The 17,491-nt window shown below is 48.9% G+C and overlaps 1 protein-coding gene across 2 annotated transcripts in view; it reads right to left on the bottom strand.

The window, feature by feature from the left end:
• RSPO3 (R-spondin 3) overlaps positions 1–12,036 on the bottom strand; it is an 84,233-nt gene extending 72,197 nt beyond the window's left edge. Inside the window, exon 1 of one of the 2 annotated variants that reach the window (XM_055310575.1) lies at positions 11,564–12,036. In XM_055310575.1, coding sequence (XP_055166550.1) covers positions 11,564–11,660 — 97 coding nt within the window. In that variant the 5' untranslated portion in view covers positions 11,661–12,036. The remainder of the gene's footprint in view (positions 1–11,563) is intronic. The other variant, XM_055310576.1, reaches the window with a different exon arrangement.
• Positions 12,037–17,491: the final 5,455 nt, after the last annotated feature.

Here is a 17,491-nt window from a genome sequence, read left to right as displayed (position 1 = left end):
GTGAAGGCCCCTTAGGACTTAGATCAACAGACTGGTCATAAATTGGAAAAACAACACTGAATTCTACAAAAAACCAAATGTTCAGCAGCTCAATATGTGCTCATATGGTCTGAGGCCAAGCAGCATTTGTCTGTATCTTTTCTATTTTGTGGCAGAAAGGACATGCCACCAAAACATAGAGACTCAAGGAAATAAAGGTCATAGTTTTGCTGCTAGGTTTCCAAAATTAAATTCTTCTATTCTTAGATTAGCTCATCATCAAATTCAAGACCAAAGAAAATCAGGTATACGGAGCCACTAACTCGGGAATACCGTGTTGCCTGCAGGTCATGATAACTCTGCAGTGCGCACAGCGCAGGAGGTCAGGGGCCATTGGCCAAACGTTACCTGGGCTCAACTGCCAGAGGAGGCTGGCCAGGAAAGGGCTCTGCCTGCCTGCCTCTCTGTGGATTTAAAATAAGCAATACCACCCAGCCACATGTTTGAACAAAAGGAGCTACTAGTGCAAAGTCATAGGAGTATCGAAATATACCGAGATTATTCTAAATTATAAAGGAATGTGAAACTTACCACATTTAAGGACCCTGAACAGTGGGAAACTCTGTGTCTTCGTACTATTAAAGATCCATCACATGAGGCAGACAGTGTATCCTTTCTGGATATTTGAGGCAATGCCAATAGTTTCAAAGGTGGACTTTCCCTTAGATGATGAAGCACAAATATATTTGTGCTCCGTGAATATTTTCCTATAAAAAGGCTTAACAGTCTTCTGACATCTAACATACTCAAAGTTTAGAATTAGAGCTCCACTTATTGATAACTTATCTTTAGATACAGCATCATATTTCCTTTTTAAGGTTTTATTTATCTGAGAGAGAGAGAGAGAGAGAGCAGAGGGAGAAGCAGGCTCCTCGCCAAGCAGGGAGCCCAAAGTGGGGCTCGATCCCAGGACCCCGGGATCATGCCCTGAGCTGAAGGCAGTCACGTACCTGACTAAGCCACCCGGGCGCCCCTATAGCATCGTATTTCTAAATGTTTTTTTTTTTTCCAGTACAAGAAATCCTGAGTGTACCCTCGGCCCTGTCCTTGCTCCGGAGGTTTTAGATCCCTTGTCCTGGAAATGCACTACAATTTTCTTATTTCCAAATGTTACTTCAGTAATATCATACTTAAATTAAATTTAGGATGTTTGCAAGGATCTCTTCCCTTCCCCTCCTAATCAGATACCCCTTTTACAAAGCCTTACACCAAATTCCTTAAGTTCTTTTTATCTACTGAGGAAGGGAGGAGGAGACTCTGCAGTGAAGACAGCAGGAGTACTGTGCGCATTCGCACCCCCGCAGGCAAAGTGGTTTATAAGATGATGGTGACAACTGTGCATACTTCTATCTCTTGCATGCTTAGGGTGAATAATCTATTGAAGAAAAAAAAAATTGGTGGAAAAGCATTGTTTTCTGGTGGCTCTCCTGCTCTCTGTAACTCCGGATTGCTCCCAATCCTCAGGGACAAGTAACTAGGTCTGACCACGGAGCAATGGCTCAAGCGTGCTGTGATGACCCTCCTCCCAAGAAGCCTGGCTTTCCTCAGTCTAATTACTTTTGGCAATTGTGGTTATTGGGATTTGGCCTAGTGACTCACTAGAACCCAAATTCTCCCAAGGAGCCCCCTTAACAAGCAGAATTAAGTCTGACAGGAAGCCCAGATTTCCACTTCACTTTTACATGGAGATTTCCCTGGTTTATGACAAGGCTTGAAAATCCTTCATGGACTAGAAAAGAATAATAATAAGTGAGGTGGAATGAAGATAACCACCCAAGGAAGAGCACATTAGGAGAGAAGTAAAAGCAGTAAGTTCATGAGCAAACCACCTACCACGAAAGCCATTAAGATGGAGTTAAAACTCTGCTATTTATAGTAGTTTTACTGATCAACAGTAGTCAATCTGAAGTTAGTCAGGAATTGTAGAAACTATAAAAGAATGTTTATTTCTTGTTAGGCAGTTTTCTAACCACTATGTGTTTTCTAGAAACAAAGCGTACTCTAGGGCACAGTCCCAATCATCTGGTAAGACATGGAAACACTTGTTTATCATTAAGCAGCTTTGAGAAAAAATCTGGGGTATGGCTGGTCCCCCATCTTCTGTCCGTCCCTGCCTCGCCCCCCACAGAGGGGCCCAGTGGGGAGCACACTCACCTGGGGTCGCAGCTTGTCCACCAGCCCCCTGCCCCGCCAAGTCCTACCAAGGCGGCGTCTGGGAAACTCAGTGGCATTTCTCCCTGTGCGCACTCGCTCTCTTTGCTTAGACTCTCTGGCCGAGAAGATTCTCTATCAGATGCTCTCGTTGGCTTTAGTCGGTGCCACAAGTTCAAGACCACTCCATGGATAACCAAAATGGGTCTCATTTCTTATCACACCCCACACAGGTCCATTTTGTCTGCCTCACCCCCACGAAGCTGGCCCTGTTTTTTCACAGTTGCTTAGCTGTCATAGTTATTCTTGAATTAAGGGTCCAATAGTAGTTCTCAGTCTCGGGTGCAAATTACTTGGGACAACATCTGCAAATACATATGTCCAGGCCCCATCACCTAGAGATTGTTTCATTTGGTCGAGGATGGAGTCTGGCCCTTTTTTTTTCCTTTTCTTTTTTTTTTTAAGATCTCCAGGTGATTCCAATTTGAAATCAGGGTTGATTTCAAATCAGGGTTTGAAATCACTATACCAAGGCCCATAAAGCAAGAATTTGGAGTGGAGATTACCGTTAATACTCACGGCAAAAGTAATACGAATAGCAGATTTTATGAAGCACCATAAAGATGACTTTTCTGGAAAACAAAAACTAGCCAGTGAAGTATCTGTTGTGGTTGTAAATTACATAGAAGGATTTTGATATTTAACTGCAAAATTATAGACTTTGCCATATCCTCATGCCTAAGTTAATCTTCTCCTGGATATGCACATGGTAGATGAGAAGAATAATCTTAGAGTACTTCGCATAAAATGTGCTATCCTATTGCTTCTAAGGGAAAAACAATCTGCAACTTTTTATGTTTAATAACCATCAACAAGGTGAGTTTAAGGAAAGAGAGAGAAGAGGAAGGAGGAAGAAAGAAAAGTGGGAGAAAGTCCTAGAAAATCAGAAGCAACCTCAATAGTAAATGTTTGGAAACATTTATAGCTGTTCAACAAGTAGGAAGGAAGAATGAGTGAGGAGAGAGTAAGGGAAAGAAAAGTTGAGGTGGGTCTGAGGAGCTGCACCTACGACTGCCCCCAGGTACCAATCCCAGTAGTTGAGGGGACGTGAAGAAATCCGAGAAGGACACAGGCTTTGGAGCCCAACATGGGCTGAAGTCCCAGGCCCGCCACAGCTTTGTCGAGTGATGGCAGGTGACAAACACGGGACTATCGGCACCTTCCTTACAGGGCAAATGTGAGGACTAGATGAGATAACATTTGCAAAACCATCAAGTACAGGATCTGGAACTCACAGGTGGTTAAAACACGGCAGCTGTTTACATAATAATCAAGTATCTCAACATTCACTTTACCAAATAAATACAAATGTGTAGTAAAATAACATATATATGTTATATATATGATATATGATATATAACATATATATATTATATATATTATATATATATATATATATATATATATATATATATTGCACCCCTGTAGGCAAAGTGGTTTATGGGACTTATACATATTTATATTTAATATATTTAAATATATTTAAATATATGTAAATATAACGGCTCTGACAACCATGAAACTCCAGTTTGCCAGGAGGCATTGGTACACGCTTCGGCATAACATTTTTGTCTCTTTCTTATCAGCAAAATGTGACTGAGCCTTGCCTCTCCTTCCATGACAGCCTTTGTCAAGATGACTGTGTTCGTACCTGTGAGGTCACTTTGTATAAGAAAAGAATGTCACCACGAGAAACAAGCTGTTCTTTTTCTTACCAACTTATCAAGCATATGTTAAAAAAACAGTGTTCTAAAATAAGCATCTCACAAATTCTGTTATTTTATATTGTGTGGTGGTGGTTTGTATTATGTGGTTATAAAATGGGGGCTGCTTTACCACTTACTCTCAGGAATGTGCTTTGTATTGGGGTATAATTATAAATATGCTTACCAGCTAGTTTTCTGAGGACAGTTTTTGGGAGTGAACACAGTGTACTGCATTATTGCCTGTTCATTCGAGAAAGATGTTTTAAGGTAACTGAATCTAATCCCATGCCCATGCTGAGGGCTCGGCGGAGAACTGGGAGAAGAGACTCTTTAGAAGAGGTTACCTGCTTCTGATGCAGAAGGCCTCAACTGAATTGGAAGAGAAAGAGGGGGTGGGGCTGGATAACTAAGTCAGTGGGGATGTTTCAGAGATGATCCACACATTGTACGGACCGACTGGATTCCTTCAAGTTCCAACCCATCCTCAGAACCTCTTATTTTAAGAGAGCACACTTTGGGGGAGAAATCTGCTTGAAAGGAGATTGCCACCCTTATGAATCGAGGGCAGATCCAGATGTAATGATTTTTTTAAAAAGAGCATTCTTACAGTTTAAGGGAACGCATCTTTCATTATCACAACATTTTTCACTTTTCCTATGATCTATGGCAAAGTAATACAGTCCCACGGGTGAGGAGATTTCTAAGTGCGATCATCAGTGGCATGATTTGGCAACTTAAAATTGAATCTCAGTGACCGCTGTCTCATATAATACAAAGAGTATTATAAAAATGAGAGGCTTCAGTTGAGAATGATATATTAGATAACAGGCAAAGTACATCAATGTAATTACTCTTATTTTTTTATTACTCTTATTTTGTTACTGCCAATAAAGATCTCAATGTCAGCTATGCAAACACTTTTAATAACAATAAATACGGCACCACTAGATCTTAGCTCATGCGTTCAACTATCCCCTTTCTCTGACTCCAAAATATTTCTCTTCAGACCCGACACTCTGAGGCTTTGATTCTGAGCTATTACTTGCTCTACTGGCCCTCAAAGTAAAGACAGCTCAAAAGAAAAAATAAGCTTCCTACCAAATCTGCTTCTTTTCCTTTCCCATCTTTTCGTTTATCTCCACTGCTTTTCCATTCACCCAGATCTGAGTCCTTACACTACGAAGCCTGGTGCCAAATACGTCCCTCCCTCTCTTTTCCCTTCATGTCCAACTAGTTGCCAAGACCTATACGTTCGATCCATATAAATTATCGGCTTTATACATTCCCTTGCTCAGTCAGTCACCACTATCCTGACACGGGGCCTTATTATCTTACACGTGGGCCATGGCAGTTGCTGCCTCGACTCCAGGACAGGCCACTCCTGACAGCTTGTCACGGGAGGGGAGTTCTTCAGCATCTCTCCAGCCGGATTCCAAGCCAGCTCCCTGTGACTCCAAGCCCTGGGACAAGACAGATCTACTGAAAACCTGAGTACGCTGAGCGATGCTACGGCTATGGTGTCTGGGCACTAGATACTGCGAGGAGTGAGAAATGGTATAACTAATTCCATCTCTACTTTGATAAGGCGCTTATTAAGTACTCTTTAACCACATTTCCTTATAATAAGGGGATATTTATATTTGTTTGCACTTCCAGTCTTCATCGCCTAAACTCGGTTGAAAAAGACAGCCAAGTTTAGAAGAGCTGTTTAACTGTGAGTATTTACGTCACAGCCACGGTTTATGTTCTCAGACCAAAAAGATGATAAGAGACTATAGCAATAGCTTAGCTATGACTCGTTGATCAACCACCTTACTTCACAGATGAGGAATTGCAATCTTAAGCGGTGTAAAGGGACTTGCCTGGATTATTCAAATATCAGCAGGCGTGCTGGATCTAGAACCCAGATCCTCTACTTCTCAGCCTACTTCTCTCCAGCAGACACTGGGGATTCTCTCAATGGCATCGTAGGTCCCAGTCTCTGGCGTGAACTTAGGATGCTTGCTACTCATCGTTTCCTAAAGGTCAGATAGCAAGCACCCTGATAAGGTACTGTTTCGAAGACTGGATTAGATTCTTGCATAAGGCATGATGACAGTTAAGAGCTATTAAATATACATTTAATTGGGCAATCATATTCTTTAGTACCACTGAGTTTTCTATGTGAAACTTCCAGAAAAAAATGTAAGGACAGCAGATGGTAACTAGGTCCTTTGCCAAGATTACAAATAAAGCAGAAATCCTCTTATCAGACAAGAGGCACCTGTAACCATATCTTTTAAAACGAATTTTTGAGATTATCCAAACTTTTCAAATGTGAAGAAAAAATGTAGGCATTTTGCTTCAAAGTTTCATGTTGTTGAAAACTCTTCAGAGCAGAAAATAGGATTGCATAGCCCTCAATGACTTTTAGACAGTAAGCATTCTCAGCACCCCCATAGTCCTTGAGAATGGAACATTCCATTCTTTTCAGTATTGCTGGATAAGTACTTTAAGCAGAATGCTAGTAATATTCCTGAAAGGAAAGATCTGATGGGCAGGATTAAATAGAAAAAAAAATGTCCAGTAAATTTTTACAGACATATATTTTACACTTTTTATAGTTTGTTAAGGTAGAGTCGCAAAGCATTTCAAACTTACTGGGTTGTCCAACCGATGGTAAATTCAAGATAATCCAATCATTTTAAATCTGAAGAAAACATTCAGAATTGAGAAAGCAACCCACATTTTCCCTCAAAATCAAAAGCAAGGTAGAGAAATCTATGTGATTTATGATGCAACACTTCTCAAATGATCATTCTCGAAAGCATGCCAGTGTTCAATGCACTGTTCAGAGAAGAAATAGTTCTAACCAAGTAAAACACGTAATTTCAACACACTGTCTTGCATGATCCTTACCATGCTCTCAGGACTGAATGATGTTTTCCTAATGGTAACCAAAGTTGATTCTTACATTTCTTGAAATATAATACCCACTCTGATGGCATTTCAAGAATTCACTACTTGGAAAAGGATTTTTTTGGGGGGTGGGATAAGCGGATAGCGGGGAAGTAGGAAGAAAGGTTAGGACAACATCCAAAATGAAACATTCAGATAAAGCGGGGAAAGATGATTTAAGAAATCACTCTATGTAGAAAAGTCTTATTTTTTGATACTTTGTTCTTGTAATTGCAGAGGGACCATTTGGTCTTGAATCTACTTAGGGTTCTGACAACTCCACACAATATACCACCAACATTACATAGAATTTAAAAGAACTGCATTTAAAAAAAAAAGATTAAATGTAACTGGAGAATATTTTCAGGTATTTAGTAGTAATCTGGAGATCTCTGTCCAGATTTAAATAGTCTAAAATAATCAGATGACTAATAAATTTGTTTTGTAGTACTGCGGCATGCATGGTTTTCCCATAACTTGAAAATCAAATGTAACTACATGTTGTAATTTCCACACATTGCTTTCCGGGGATCTAATTTGTAGAATATTAAATTCTGGGTAAATACTTAATGAAACAATGAGTTAGCAAAAGTTATCTGCTTAGAAAGTGAAATACTGTTCATTTTTCATGCTTAGAGGAACAACGAAATGTTGACATTAAGTCAATTTCACACTCATTCTTATATTCTCAATTACTTTACATGGAAAAACTGGGGATTAAAAAGACAATATTTAAGAATCATCATCCTTAATGTTCTAAGTAAAATCCTTCTACTGAAGCAATAAATAATTAAAACAGTATGACAAAAGGATATTTTAAGAAATAACTCTGATAGTATAATAATTATAGTTATATATTATAATATATATTAAAATTTACAAAGATAAAGTTTTTTTTTTTTGCTTTTTTTTTAGGTGTTGCCATTACAGCCTGAGAGTTTAAATTTGTGACTTTGATTCATGTAGATATCACATGATACGTTGCAGGATGTGTTTTCTCCAAAAAATTTTATACTGTGTCTCCTATGTATTAAACAATGTCTCTTTCAAAAACAAAGTAGACTGGTAACTGAAGTAGACAAGTGAGAAAACGCATTGTAGCCAATATCCAAACCATACTTCCATTCAAAATTAATATTACAACATGCATGGTCGAATGAAAGATTTTTCTAGCCTAGAGTTAACTTGTTATTTACCAGAATTAGCAGTGTTATTACCAAGAGTGTATCAGAATCTCAAAGAATGGCTCAAAATCTGAAATAAGGTCATGGGCAATGACCAACAATATATTCCGATAAGATGGTTTTATCTTATTACCACTATTTCCCTTGTATTCTTACTCCTTTATTTCAGATATTTATGAAGGATTTTTAGAAGCTTTACAGATTATGCAATCGGAGCTTTGTAATTATTATGCACGCAATAGCTTTTCAAAACTCGTGTGTATATAGAATCCAGACAATTAAAACCCAATTAATAGATGGCATCAAATAAAAAGGATACTACAAAGGCATCTGACGTTTCTAAAAGTAATCTTCTGGAGTAATATGATCCTATAACGTCTTCTGAATAACCAAGCAATGTTATTATATTTAGCAAGCTTCGCTACTGCTCTCCACTATTACTGTTATTACTAGATATTGAATTCTTTGACATTGGTCGCTAATGTATAATAACATAAATAGCAGTTCAAAAATTTCCAGTCAACCAGAAGAGCTTATTCTCCAAACAAAGTGGATAAATGAGAGTCTGGAGACCATCACATTTATTACTTAACATACCTGGCATCCTCTCTCTGACATAGATCACCAGGTAGTGAAAAAGCAGATCAGCTCTACCCACCAGCTGTACGGCTTTGTAGAAGTTACTTAGCCTCTGTTTCTCAGACTCTTTCTCTGTAAAATGGGACTATTAATACCTACACTTCAAGTTACTATTTAGGGGTCTGAGCGTATCACTCATGTAAAAATGCAGTGCAATAGTGAGGTTTTGTGCTTATTATCATTACGGCAAGTATGACCTTTACTTTCATTAGCAGATAGCGTGGAATTCCAAACCTGACCGTACTAAGTTGCCAGGACAGAGCTGGAATTGGGGGTTCTTGATTCAACACTGTACTTAAAACCAAATCTTGCCTCTGAAAACACTGCTGGTTGGGGAATCTTGAATAAGGGTTGCGTTTCATTTTTATCGTAAACAAATTCAAGTTAGTCACCTCTAGGAGCTGTATATGAATCCAAATAGGTAAAAAAAGTTATTGTGTATTTACTCACTGATGACTCAAGAGATATTTTTTTAAGGTACAAAATTTATGTTTAAAGGCTCTTTTTGGGACACCTGGATGGCTCAGCCATTGAGCGTCTGCCTTTGGCTCAGGTCAGATCCTGGGGTCGTGGGATCGAGTCCCATGTCGGGCTTCCTGCAGGGAGCCTGCTTCTCCCTCTGCCTGTGTCTCTGCCTCTCTCTCTCTCTGGGTCTCATGAATAAATAAAATCTTTTTTAAAAAACGCTCCTTCTCCTATAAGAACACTAGTTTTCACAAAGTACGGACAAAAGGTACAGCAGGAAAGCCGGAGAATACTAATGTGGCTTTATCTGCTACATCTGAGTATTAGCCATGGTTGCTTAGACTTGACAATACTGAACACTACAAACAAATGTCTTTTTTTTTTCTTGGCAAGAAACTTTTGCACTAAAACATTCAAGAGACCACTTTCAAAACACTTGGAAAAAAACCAGCTCTTAACACCTCAAATTCCACCTCTGGTATTTTTAGAGAAGGTTTTTAAAAGTCTAGGAAAGTGAAGCTATTTAACCACAGGCCCAAAGGGATAATACTCTTAAAGCTTCATGTTAGTTGTCTTTTTTTTTTTTTAGGAAAAAGTAATGGCTTTTTATTATTTTTTTTCGAAAATACCTTTACTACTTTATCTTTCATCAAAATTCGTTTTCCCAGACCGTACTGGAGGAAAACCTTCTTACACGCTGAAGAAATTTCCAAAGAAACGAGTATGTGCACACTGCAATTCGGCCCTGGGTTTCTGGACATTGAACACCCTTCCCTGTGCGCCCCCCCCCCCCCCCCCCCGTTTCTCCAGGAGCCACACTGCACCTGCCAAGGGCCTGGTCGGTCTCCTCCGAGGACGCAAGGGGTCGCCCCTCTCCCAGGAGTTCACCGGCCGACCCGGCCTCGGAGGCCGACCGCAGGGCGCGGCCGCAGCCGCAGCATCCCGGGCAGGGGAGCTCTCCCAGCCCCTGTCCCGCGCTCACCCGCTGCGCCTCCGACTCGGCCTGGAGGCGACGGCGGCAGGTCCAGAGGCGGCTCCTCCCGAGGAAGGTTCCAGCCCGGGCCCGGCGGGAGCCGAGGCACCGCCAGCTCGCCCTCCCGGGGGGCCTCCTTCAGAAACGGGGCCCCGCGCTGCGATCGGAGGCGCCCCTGTCTACACTGGCGGCCCCGGGGTCCCGGCGGGGAGAAGGGGATGCTGCGCGGGGCAGCGCGGGGCAGCAGGCGCCCGGGGCCGGCGAAGGGGCGGCGGGGACCCCGGGGCGCGGCTGAGCGAAGGGGGACGCGGGGGAACCGAGGCCGCAAACCCCTCCGGGCCCCCCGCCCCTCGCTGCGCGGCCCCGGGGCGCAGGCGAACCGGCCCGCGTCCGCCCGAGGCCGGCGGCACACGGGGAGCCTTCGGGGCCCCTCGCGTCCGGGGCGCAGACGGCGGCGGCGGGGCGTCCCCAGCCCTCCTGCCCGTGCCCCGCACCCGGCGGCGGGGGTGGCAGGGGCGTCGTCCTGGGCTCCTCCGGCCGCGGCCCCGCAGCCTGCAGCGCGCCCTCCGCGGGCACCAGGTCTCCGGGGGGCAGGACGCGGCGCCCTCCGCGCGCCCAGCTCCCGTGCCGGGCACCCCGAGCGCGGCGGAGGGAGCGCGGGCGCCGGGTCCCGGACGACCTGTCGCGCGGCCCCACCCGGAGCGGCGGGCGGACGCGGGCGGCCCGGGAGGCGCGCCCCGAGCTTGGTGGGGAAGCGCACCTCCGCGCGCTTCTGCCCCGCGGGGCCCCTCGGAGGAGCCCGACCCCGGCCGGCCCCGCGCTCCGCGTGCCGGGCAAGGGCGTGGGCGGGCATCCGCGTCCCGGGCCGTCCCCAGGCGCTCGCGGCGCTGCAGCCGCCCAGCCGGGGCGCCCCGCCCGCCCTCTCGCGCCCCCGCCGGCTCCCGGGCTGCTCGCCCCCCGAGCGCGGTCTCTGCGCGCCTCCCCCGGCGCGGACTCGGCAGCTCGGCTCCCCGCGGTCCCCACCCCCGGCCCCGGGGGCGCGCAGACACCTCGAGCCCGTCTAGCGAACGCACGCGGCTTCCCCTCGAACCCGGAGCAGCGAGGGGCGGCAGCCAGGTTCGCGCCCGCGGGGATGCGGCGGAGGCGAGGGAGCCCCGAGGGGTGCGAGGAGCCCGGACGGGGGCGAGGGCACCCGGAGGGGGACGAGGGAGCCCCGAGGGGTGCGAGGAGCCCGTACGGGGGCGAGGGCACCCGGAGGGGGACGAGGAGCCCGGAGGGAGGCGAGGGCACCCGGAGGGGGATGAGGGATACCCGAGGGGCGCGAGGGAGCCCCGAGGGGCCGAGGGCGCGGGGCCGCCCGACAGGTGGACGCGGCGGGGGAGCCCTGGCGCACGAAGCCCGGCACTTACTTCTTCGCTGGCGCCTTCCCCGGGAGGCGTTTTGGCTGCCGATGTATTCCATAAAGTTCAAAATGATAAAAAACCAAGAAATGAGTCGCAAGTGCATAGTAACCCAGTAGCGGTTCCCGTCCCTTCCTCCTGCTTCTGTTAACCGTAGCAGCAAGCGTCTGGGACCGGGGCAGGCGCTGGGGCTCGGGGCGCGCGAGCCCGCGGCGGACGACCTGGCCCCGGGCTCCGAGGGGCGCGCCGGGCGGCCACCCGAGCGGGGCGGGCGGGGACGCCCACTACTGGACGTGCCAGCTGCCCGAGCCCGGCGCCGCGGCGGCTCCGCGAGGGTGGCTGTCGGCACCGCGAGCGGCGCGGGCTCCCCGGGCAGCGAGCGGCCTCGCCGGGGCGGCCGCAGGTAGCATGGTGCGCGGCGGCGGCGGGTCCGGGTCCGGGCGGCGGGTCCGGGCTCAGAGGCGGCGGCGGCTGCGGCGACAGCGGCGGGGGCCCGCGGATCGCAGCGCAGGGGGCGCCGAGGGCAGCGCGGCCATGGCCCAGGGGCGGCGGACAGACCCCGAGCTGCTTCTGCCGTCCGCGAGCAGGAGCCGCTCCAGTGGAGGCGGGCGGGCGGCGGCGGGGAGGGAGGGAGGGAGGGAGGGGGAGGGGAGGGGAGGGGAGGGGAGGGGGTGGCTGCGGGGGGCGGGAGCTCGGGGGCGGGGAAGAAAACCGCCGCAGCAACAACCCCGAGCGACCTCAATAACTTTCAATTTCAAGAGGGAAAAAAGGGAGCTGGAAAAGTACAGGCGCTGCGATTTGGCAGAGGGACGGGAAGAGGCGCCTGAGGGGTCCCGGGTCTGCGGCGGAGCATCTCCGGGCACCGCGCGGGGCGCGGGGGGCGCGGGCGGGGGCGGCGGGGCCGGCGCGCCGAGCGGGGTCCCCCCGGGGCGCGCCCGAGCTGGGACCCGAGGCCCGGGGTCCGCGGCCGCGACACCCCCGCCCCCGCCCCGGCCGCCGAGCGCGCGCTCCCCCCTCCCCCCGCGGGCTGTCCGGGCCCCCGCTCCCCGCGCCGCCCCGCGTCCCCAGCGCACGCCCCCGCACACCCCGCGCCCCGGCGCCCCGGCCTGTCCAGAGCCCGCGCCCCCGCCCCCCGACTCCCGCGCGCCCCCCGCTCCCCGCTCCCTGCGGCTATCCAGGCCCCGCGCCCCCGCGACCCCCGGCGGTCCAGGCCCCCCGACCCCCGAGCCCCCGGCAGTCCAGGACCCCCCACCCCCGAGGCCCCGGCTGTCCAGGACCCCCCACCCCCGAGCCCCCGGCTGTCCAGGACCCCCCACCCTCGAGGCCCCGGCTGTCCAGGACCCCCCACCCCCGAGCCCCCGGCTGTCCAGGACCCCCCACCCCCGAGGCCCCGGCTGTCCAGGACCCCCCACCCCCGAGCCCCCGGCTGTCCAGGACCCCCCACCCTCGAGGCCCCGGCTGTCCAGGACCCCCCACCCCCGAGGCCCCGGCTGTCCAGGACCCCCCACCCCCGAGCCCCCGGCTGTCCAGGACCCCCCACCCTCGAGGCCCCGGCGGTCCAGGCCCCCCGACCCCCGAGCCCCCGGCAGTCCAGGACCCCCCACCCCCGAGGCCCCGGCTGTCCAGGACCCCCCACCCCCGAGCCCCCGGCTGTCCAGGACCCCCCACCCTCGAGGCCCCGGCTGTCCAGGACCCCCCACCCTCGAGGCCCCGGCTGTCCAGGACCCCCCACCCCCGAGCCCCCCGGCTGTCCAGGACCCCCCACCCCGAGCCCCCGGCTGTCCAGGCCCCGCGCCCCCCGCAGCGCAGCTGGGCAGTCGGCACCGCGGCGGGGGCGGCGGGGCGCGCGTCTGCCGACTGCTTTCCGGGGTTCGCCCCCCCCCCGCGCCCCGCCGCCCCGCCTGCAGGCTCCCAGGGGAGGGGCTCTCCCGAGGACCCGGGGGCGCGGACCGCCACCTGGCCGGAGCGGGGCCCCGCGGCGGCGCGCGGGACGGTGCCTGCGGCGGTTGGGCGGCGCCTGGGCGGCGGCCCGGAGGGTCCCCGCAGCCCTCCCGCCGCCCCCCCGCCGCCCCCGCCCGGCCCGGCCCCCGGCTGGCGCGCCTCCCCGCGCCCCGGTCCCCCGATCTGGACAAGCCCTGTGTGCGGCGGCGGGTCTCGTCCGCGCCAGCGAGACTGACCCTTGCGAAGGTTTCTTCCAGGCTTGGGGGGGGGGCGCGGAGGGTCCCCCTTCCTGCCCGGCCCCTGGCAGCGGGAACCAGGGTCGGCGGGTCCACCCAGGGGTGGGGGGCGGGGGGCGGGCCCTGCACTTCTGAGCGGGGCGCCCTGGCTGCTCCCAGGTGAGCGTCCCACCTCTTTCTTCCAGTAGCACAAGCAGATGAGCTTCCAGAAGCTCCTGAAGTACCACTTGGGAGTCCTAAGCCCCCGGAGTGATTTTAATAGAAGCTAGTCGGGAGCCGTATTTAACAGTATCCGAAGGACTATCCTTTGTAGCCGTACAGTTTTACACCAGCCCTGAGAGGTCACGCTGAAAAAGTCCCTGATTCATGAACACCTTGCTAATTCTTAGGCTCAAATAATTTAGGATTAGAAGACAGCCAGAGCCTTGCTGGAGAGCAAGCGAGAGTGGACTTTCTCCCTCTTCCCTCCATCTATGATCCCTGAACTGGGTCACCTCCTGAGTACGTGTTTATACATGGAAGGGATAAAAAAGTCATCGCTCCTACCCATCCCATTTTTTTGTTGTTGTTTTTTTTTTTTTTTTTTTTTTTTTTTTTTTTTGCAAGCTCACAGTGCTTCAAATTGTTGTATTTCTCTGAGGTCTTCAGGGGTGTAGTTGTTACACATCCCAGAAGAGAGGACTTAGGAGAGGAGATGGCTTGGAAGCAAAAGGAGAGGAGCGTGAACTACACATTCTTGTAAAAGCGCTAAAAAATTAGAATCTGAGAGGCTGGCCTTTCCATGCTACTTCCTTAATTAAATGTTATTAATTGCTTTGCATGCCTGTATTGGAATTTTGAAGGTAGGAGTAGTTTTCTATCGATATTATATTATGGGAAAGACAACAACCCCATCAGGGTTATGACTTTTGGCTTATTTTTAAGAATTCCCATTCACATTTTTTTCTCTGCGGTAGAATGGTATTTTCTGTACATTGTGCGCGCACACGCACACGCACACACACCATCTTTATCTGTTGCATAATGTCCAGTTGCAAATGACTGAGTTTATCACTTTGAACCAGAAAAGTTACAGATAACAGGACAATTCCAATAATGATTATCCAAAAAAGAAGCAACTCTTATTTTTCTGTGCCCGTCCCAGTCAGCTTTGCTTTCCTTCTTACTTAATACCTCAGATCCTGAATATCTGCACCATAAAATGTGGGGGATTTAAAGGCTGTGGGAGGCTCCCTTTGAAAAGGACTCCAGAGACTGCCTTTCTAATCCGGGATACTTGAGCCGGATGGGATGAGATTGCAAAAGGGATGTAAAAAAAGCAATTTGGTGAACAACTTCAGGGGGAATAAACACGAAGAAAGACATTTACTTTTCACTCTGTATTGTGCAGACATATGTTAGTTTGGATGAGAATAGGAATGACAGTGTAAATAAATAAACAAGCAGAGCGAGAAGCTGCAAGTCTTGAGCCATCCCAGGAAAGGAGCCCTGGATGCAGGGTGCAGGAGAGGCTTGTCAAGGAATAAGCGCTGTTCTGAGGAAACATAAGGAAAACATTAAATAAATGGAGAGTGTATTCTTTCTCTCTTGACGCTATGCTTTAGAATAACTTTTTCCTGATCCATGTTACCATACTATTAAATGTGTGTTTACTCGCCTGCCTGAGTCCTCCAGTCCCTCCACTGCCCTAGCAGCTTATGGAAAGCATGCCGCAGCCTATTTTGTGCAACATGGTACCTTTTTTTTTTTTAAAAAATCAATAAAACAATGCTCCTAGAAGCCTGTGGCTGCCAGAGGATTCCAAGGCCCAAGCCTAAAGCAAGTCAAAAACCATAGGCTCAGCATAGAAGTCAACATTTGCTTGTTGTTTTTCTCCAGAAAACATTAAAGGCTCAGGGAGTTTGGATAACCAGGAATTTAAGAGAGTCGAGCCAGGAGAAGAGAAGAGTTTTGGATAAAGATTGGGGCGGGGGGAGTGAACACATCCAGAGGAGTCACTGCAACCTCTCCTCTGCCCCGTGCCACCTCCCCCACCAGGCAGCGACAACAGTTACAAGTTATTTTCGTCCGCTGCAGGAGTGGCACTTTAAGGAAAGAAAATGATTGTCATATTGTTGAATCCGTGCTCAAATATGTGAAAGGGGGTGTGCTCCAGAACGAGAGAGCAAGCCCAATAGCTTGGAATGGGCTAGAACTAGTAGTGATGAGAGATCCTTGGCAAAGTTGGGGCTGACATCAGTCATTCTACCACAGAGCTAACATGCAGATCCTGAAAACGCTCAGCTCTCTAGTTACTCAGATCTGGAGGCATCTGAGCAAGTCAAACGGGGTATTGCCGGTGGGGTCTGGGCAACTGACGCAGCTAGAAGTCATCCTCGAAATACAGAGCAGACGGCAGTGTTGAGAAGCCGTGGAAATTAGCAGATGAAGGAGAGCTGCTATTTTTAGAGTGAGAAATAAAGGAGACAGAATTATTATAGCAATTTTCAAAAAAAAAAAGGATTAGATGGTTATATAGCATTAAGAAAATGAGAAAGTCAAGACCCGTGATGGATTACTTTCTGTCAACAAGAAAGAATGTTCTTCCTCCCAGATGAAGATATGGGACACTTAGAAAATTATGGCAAGCACTGTCTGCTGTGCCTATTTTTAAAGACTTCTTTCTTTCGCAAGTAAGCTAACGCTGGGCTCATTTAAAAGTGAATATCTGGTATTATTTACTATAAAGGATTTAATGCCTCAGGAATTTTTTTTATTACTATAGAGTTTTAATATAAAGAGCCTATGTGCTGCGGTAAGGACTAACTAGACTGGCAAGCTGGGGATCAAGGTGAAGTTCCTGTTCCGTCTTTGTCATTGTGTTTCGGATTTCTTCATCTGGAAAATGAGAACATACAACTAAATGGTCTCCCAAATGCCTTTTAGCTCTGAAGATAATGGCCATACATCCAAAAAAGAAAGGCAGACTTGTAATTGCAAATGTCAATGCCATTTCCAGTTACGTGACATCACAGCGTTCACTTACAGAATTGTGTTTAATTGGATAGGCCCGGATTTAGAAATCTTCTCACAAACTTGTTGATTTCTGGAAAGGCCTAACCCAAGAGAATCCTAGATGCCTCCGGCCTGGCAAAATATACCCAGCACTAATTCAATCTTTCTAGTTGTCTCTACACTTTGAGACAAGGAAGAACAGACTTTGGACCTCAGATTGTGGGAAGATGCCTGGAGTGGGTAGGGAGAAAGACTTTGAGCTAGCTGCAGATACCACAACATCTCAGCTCCTGTTTTCAGGAATCCCAGGCGGGGAAGGAACAGGGGTTTCATTGAAGGAAGACTTTCCCTTTTATTTTGTGTTATTCCTTCCTTTTTTTCCATCCGTATCTTTGGATGAGGATTTACATCCATGTCTCTCTTGTCCTAGGAAATTCTGGAGAAAGTCAACAGTGAGGTTTAAGTGGCTGTGGTCACGGCTCTAGGTCGAGTGTTAATATCAAAGACCTGAAAGCATTATAAGATGGAGAGGGCAAGGCTAGGTGAGGGATAATTTTAATGAGCATCTTTTTTTATAGTTGTTTTTGCGTGTGTTATCTGCAAGACGGCCTCAAAACACTTGCTTCGTAGAGGAGACCCCTGAAGCCAGTGAGGTAATGTCACTTAGCTAACCTTATATGGAAACGATCCTGGTTATTTTATTTTACCCTGATACCTATTTTCTCTGTCCTCCCTGGCCCCACGGTGTTGACTTCTATGGACCAGT

Source organism: Nyctereutes procyonoides, unplaced genomic scaffold (assembly GCF_905146905.1).
Source record: "Nyctereutes procyonoides isolate TBG_1078 unplaced genomic scaffold, NYPRO_anot_genome, whole genome shotgun sequence".
NCBI lineage: Eukaryota > Metazoa > Chordata > Mammalia > Carnivora > Canidae > Nyctereutes > Nyctereutes procyonoides.
This window is presented reverse-complemented; position numbering and strand designations above follow the sequence as displayed.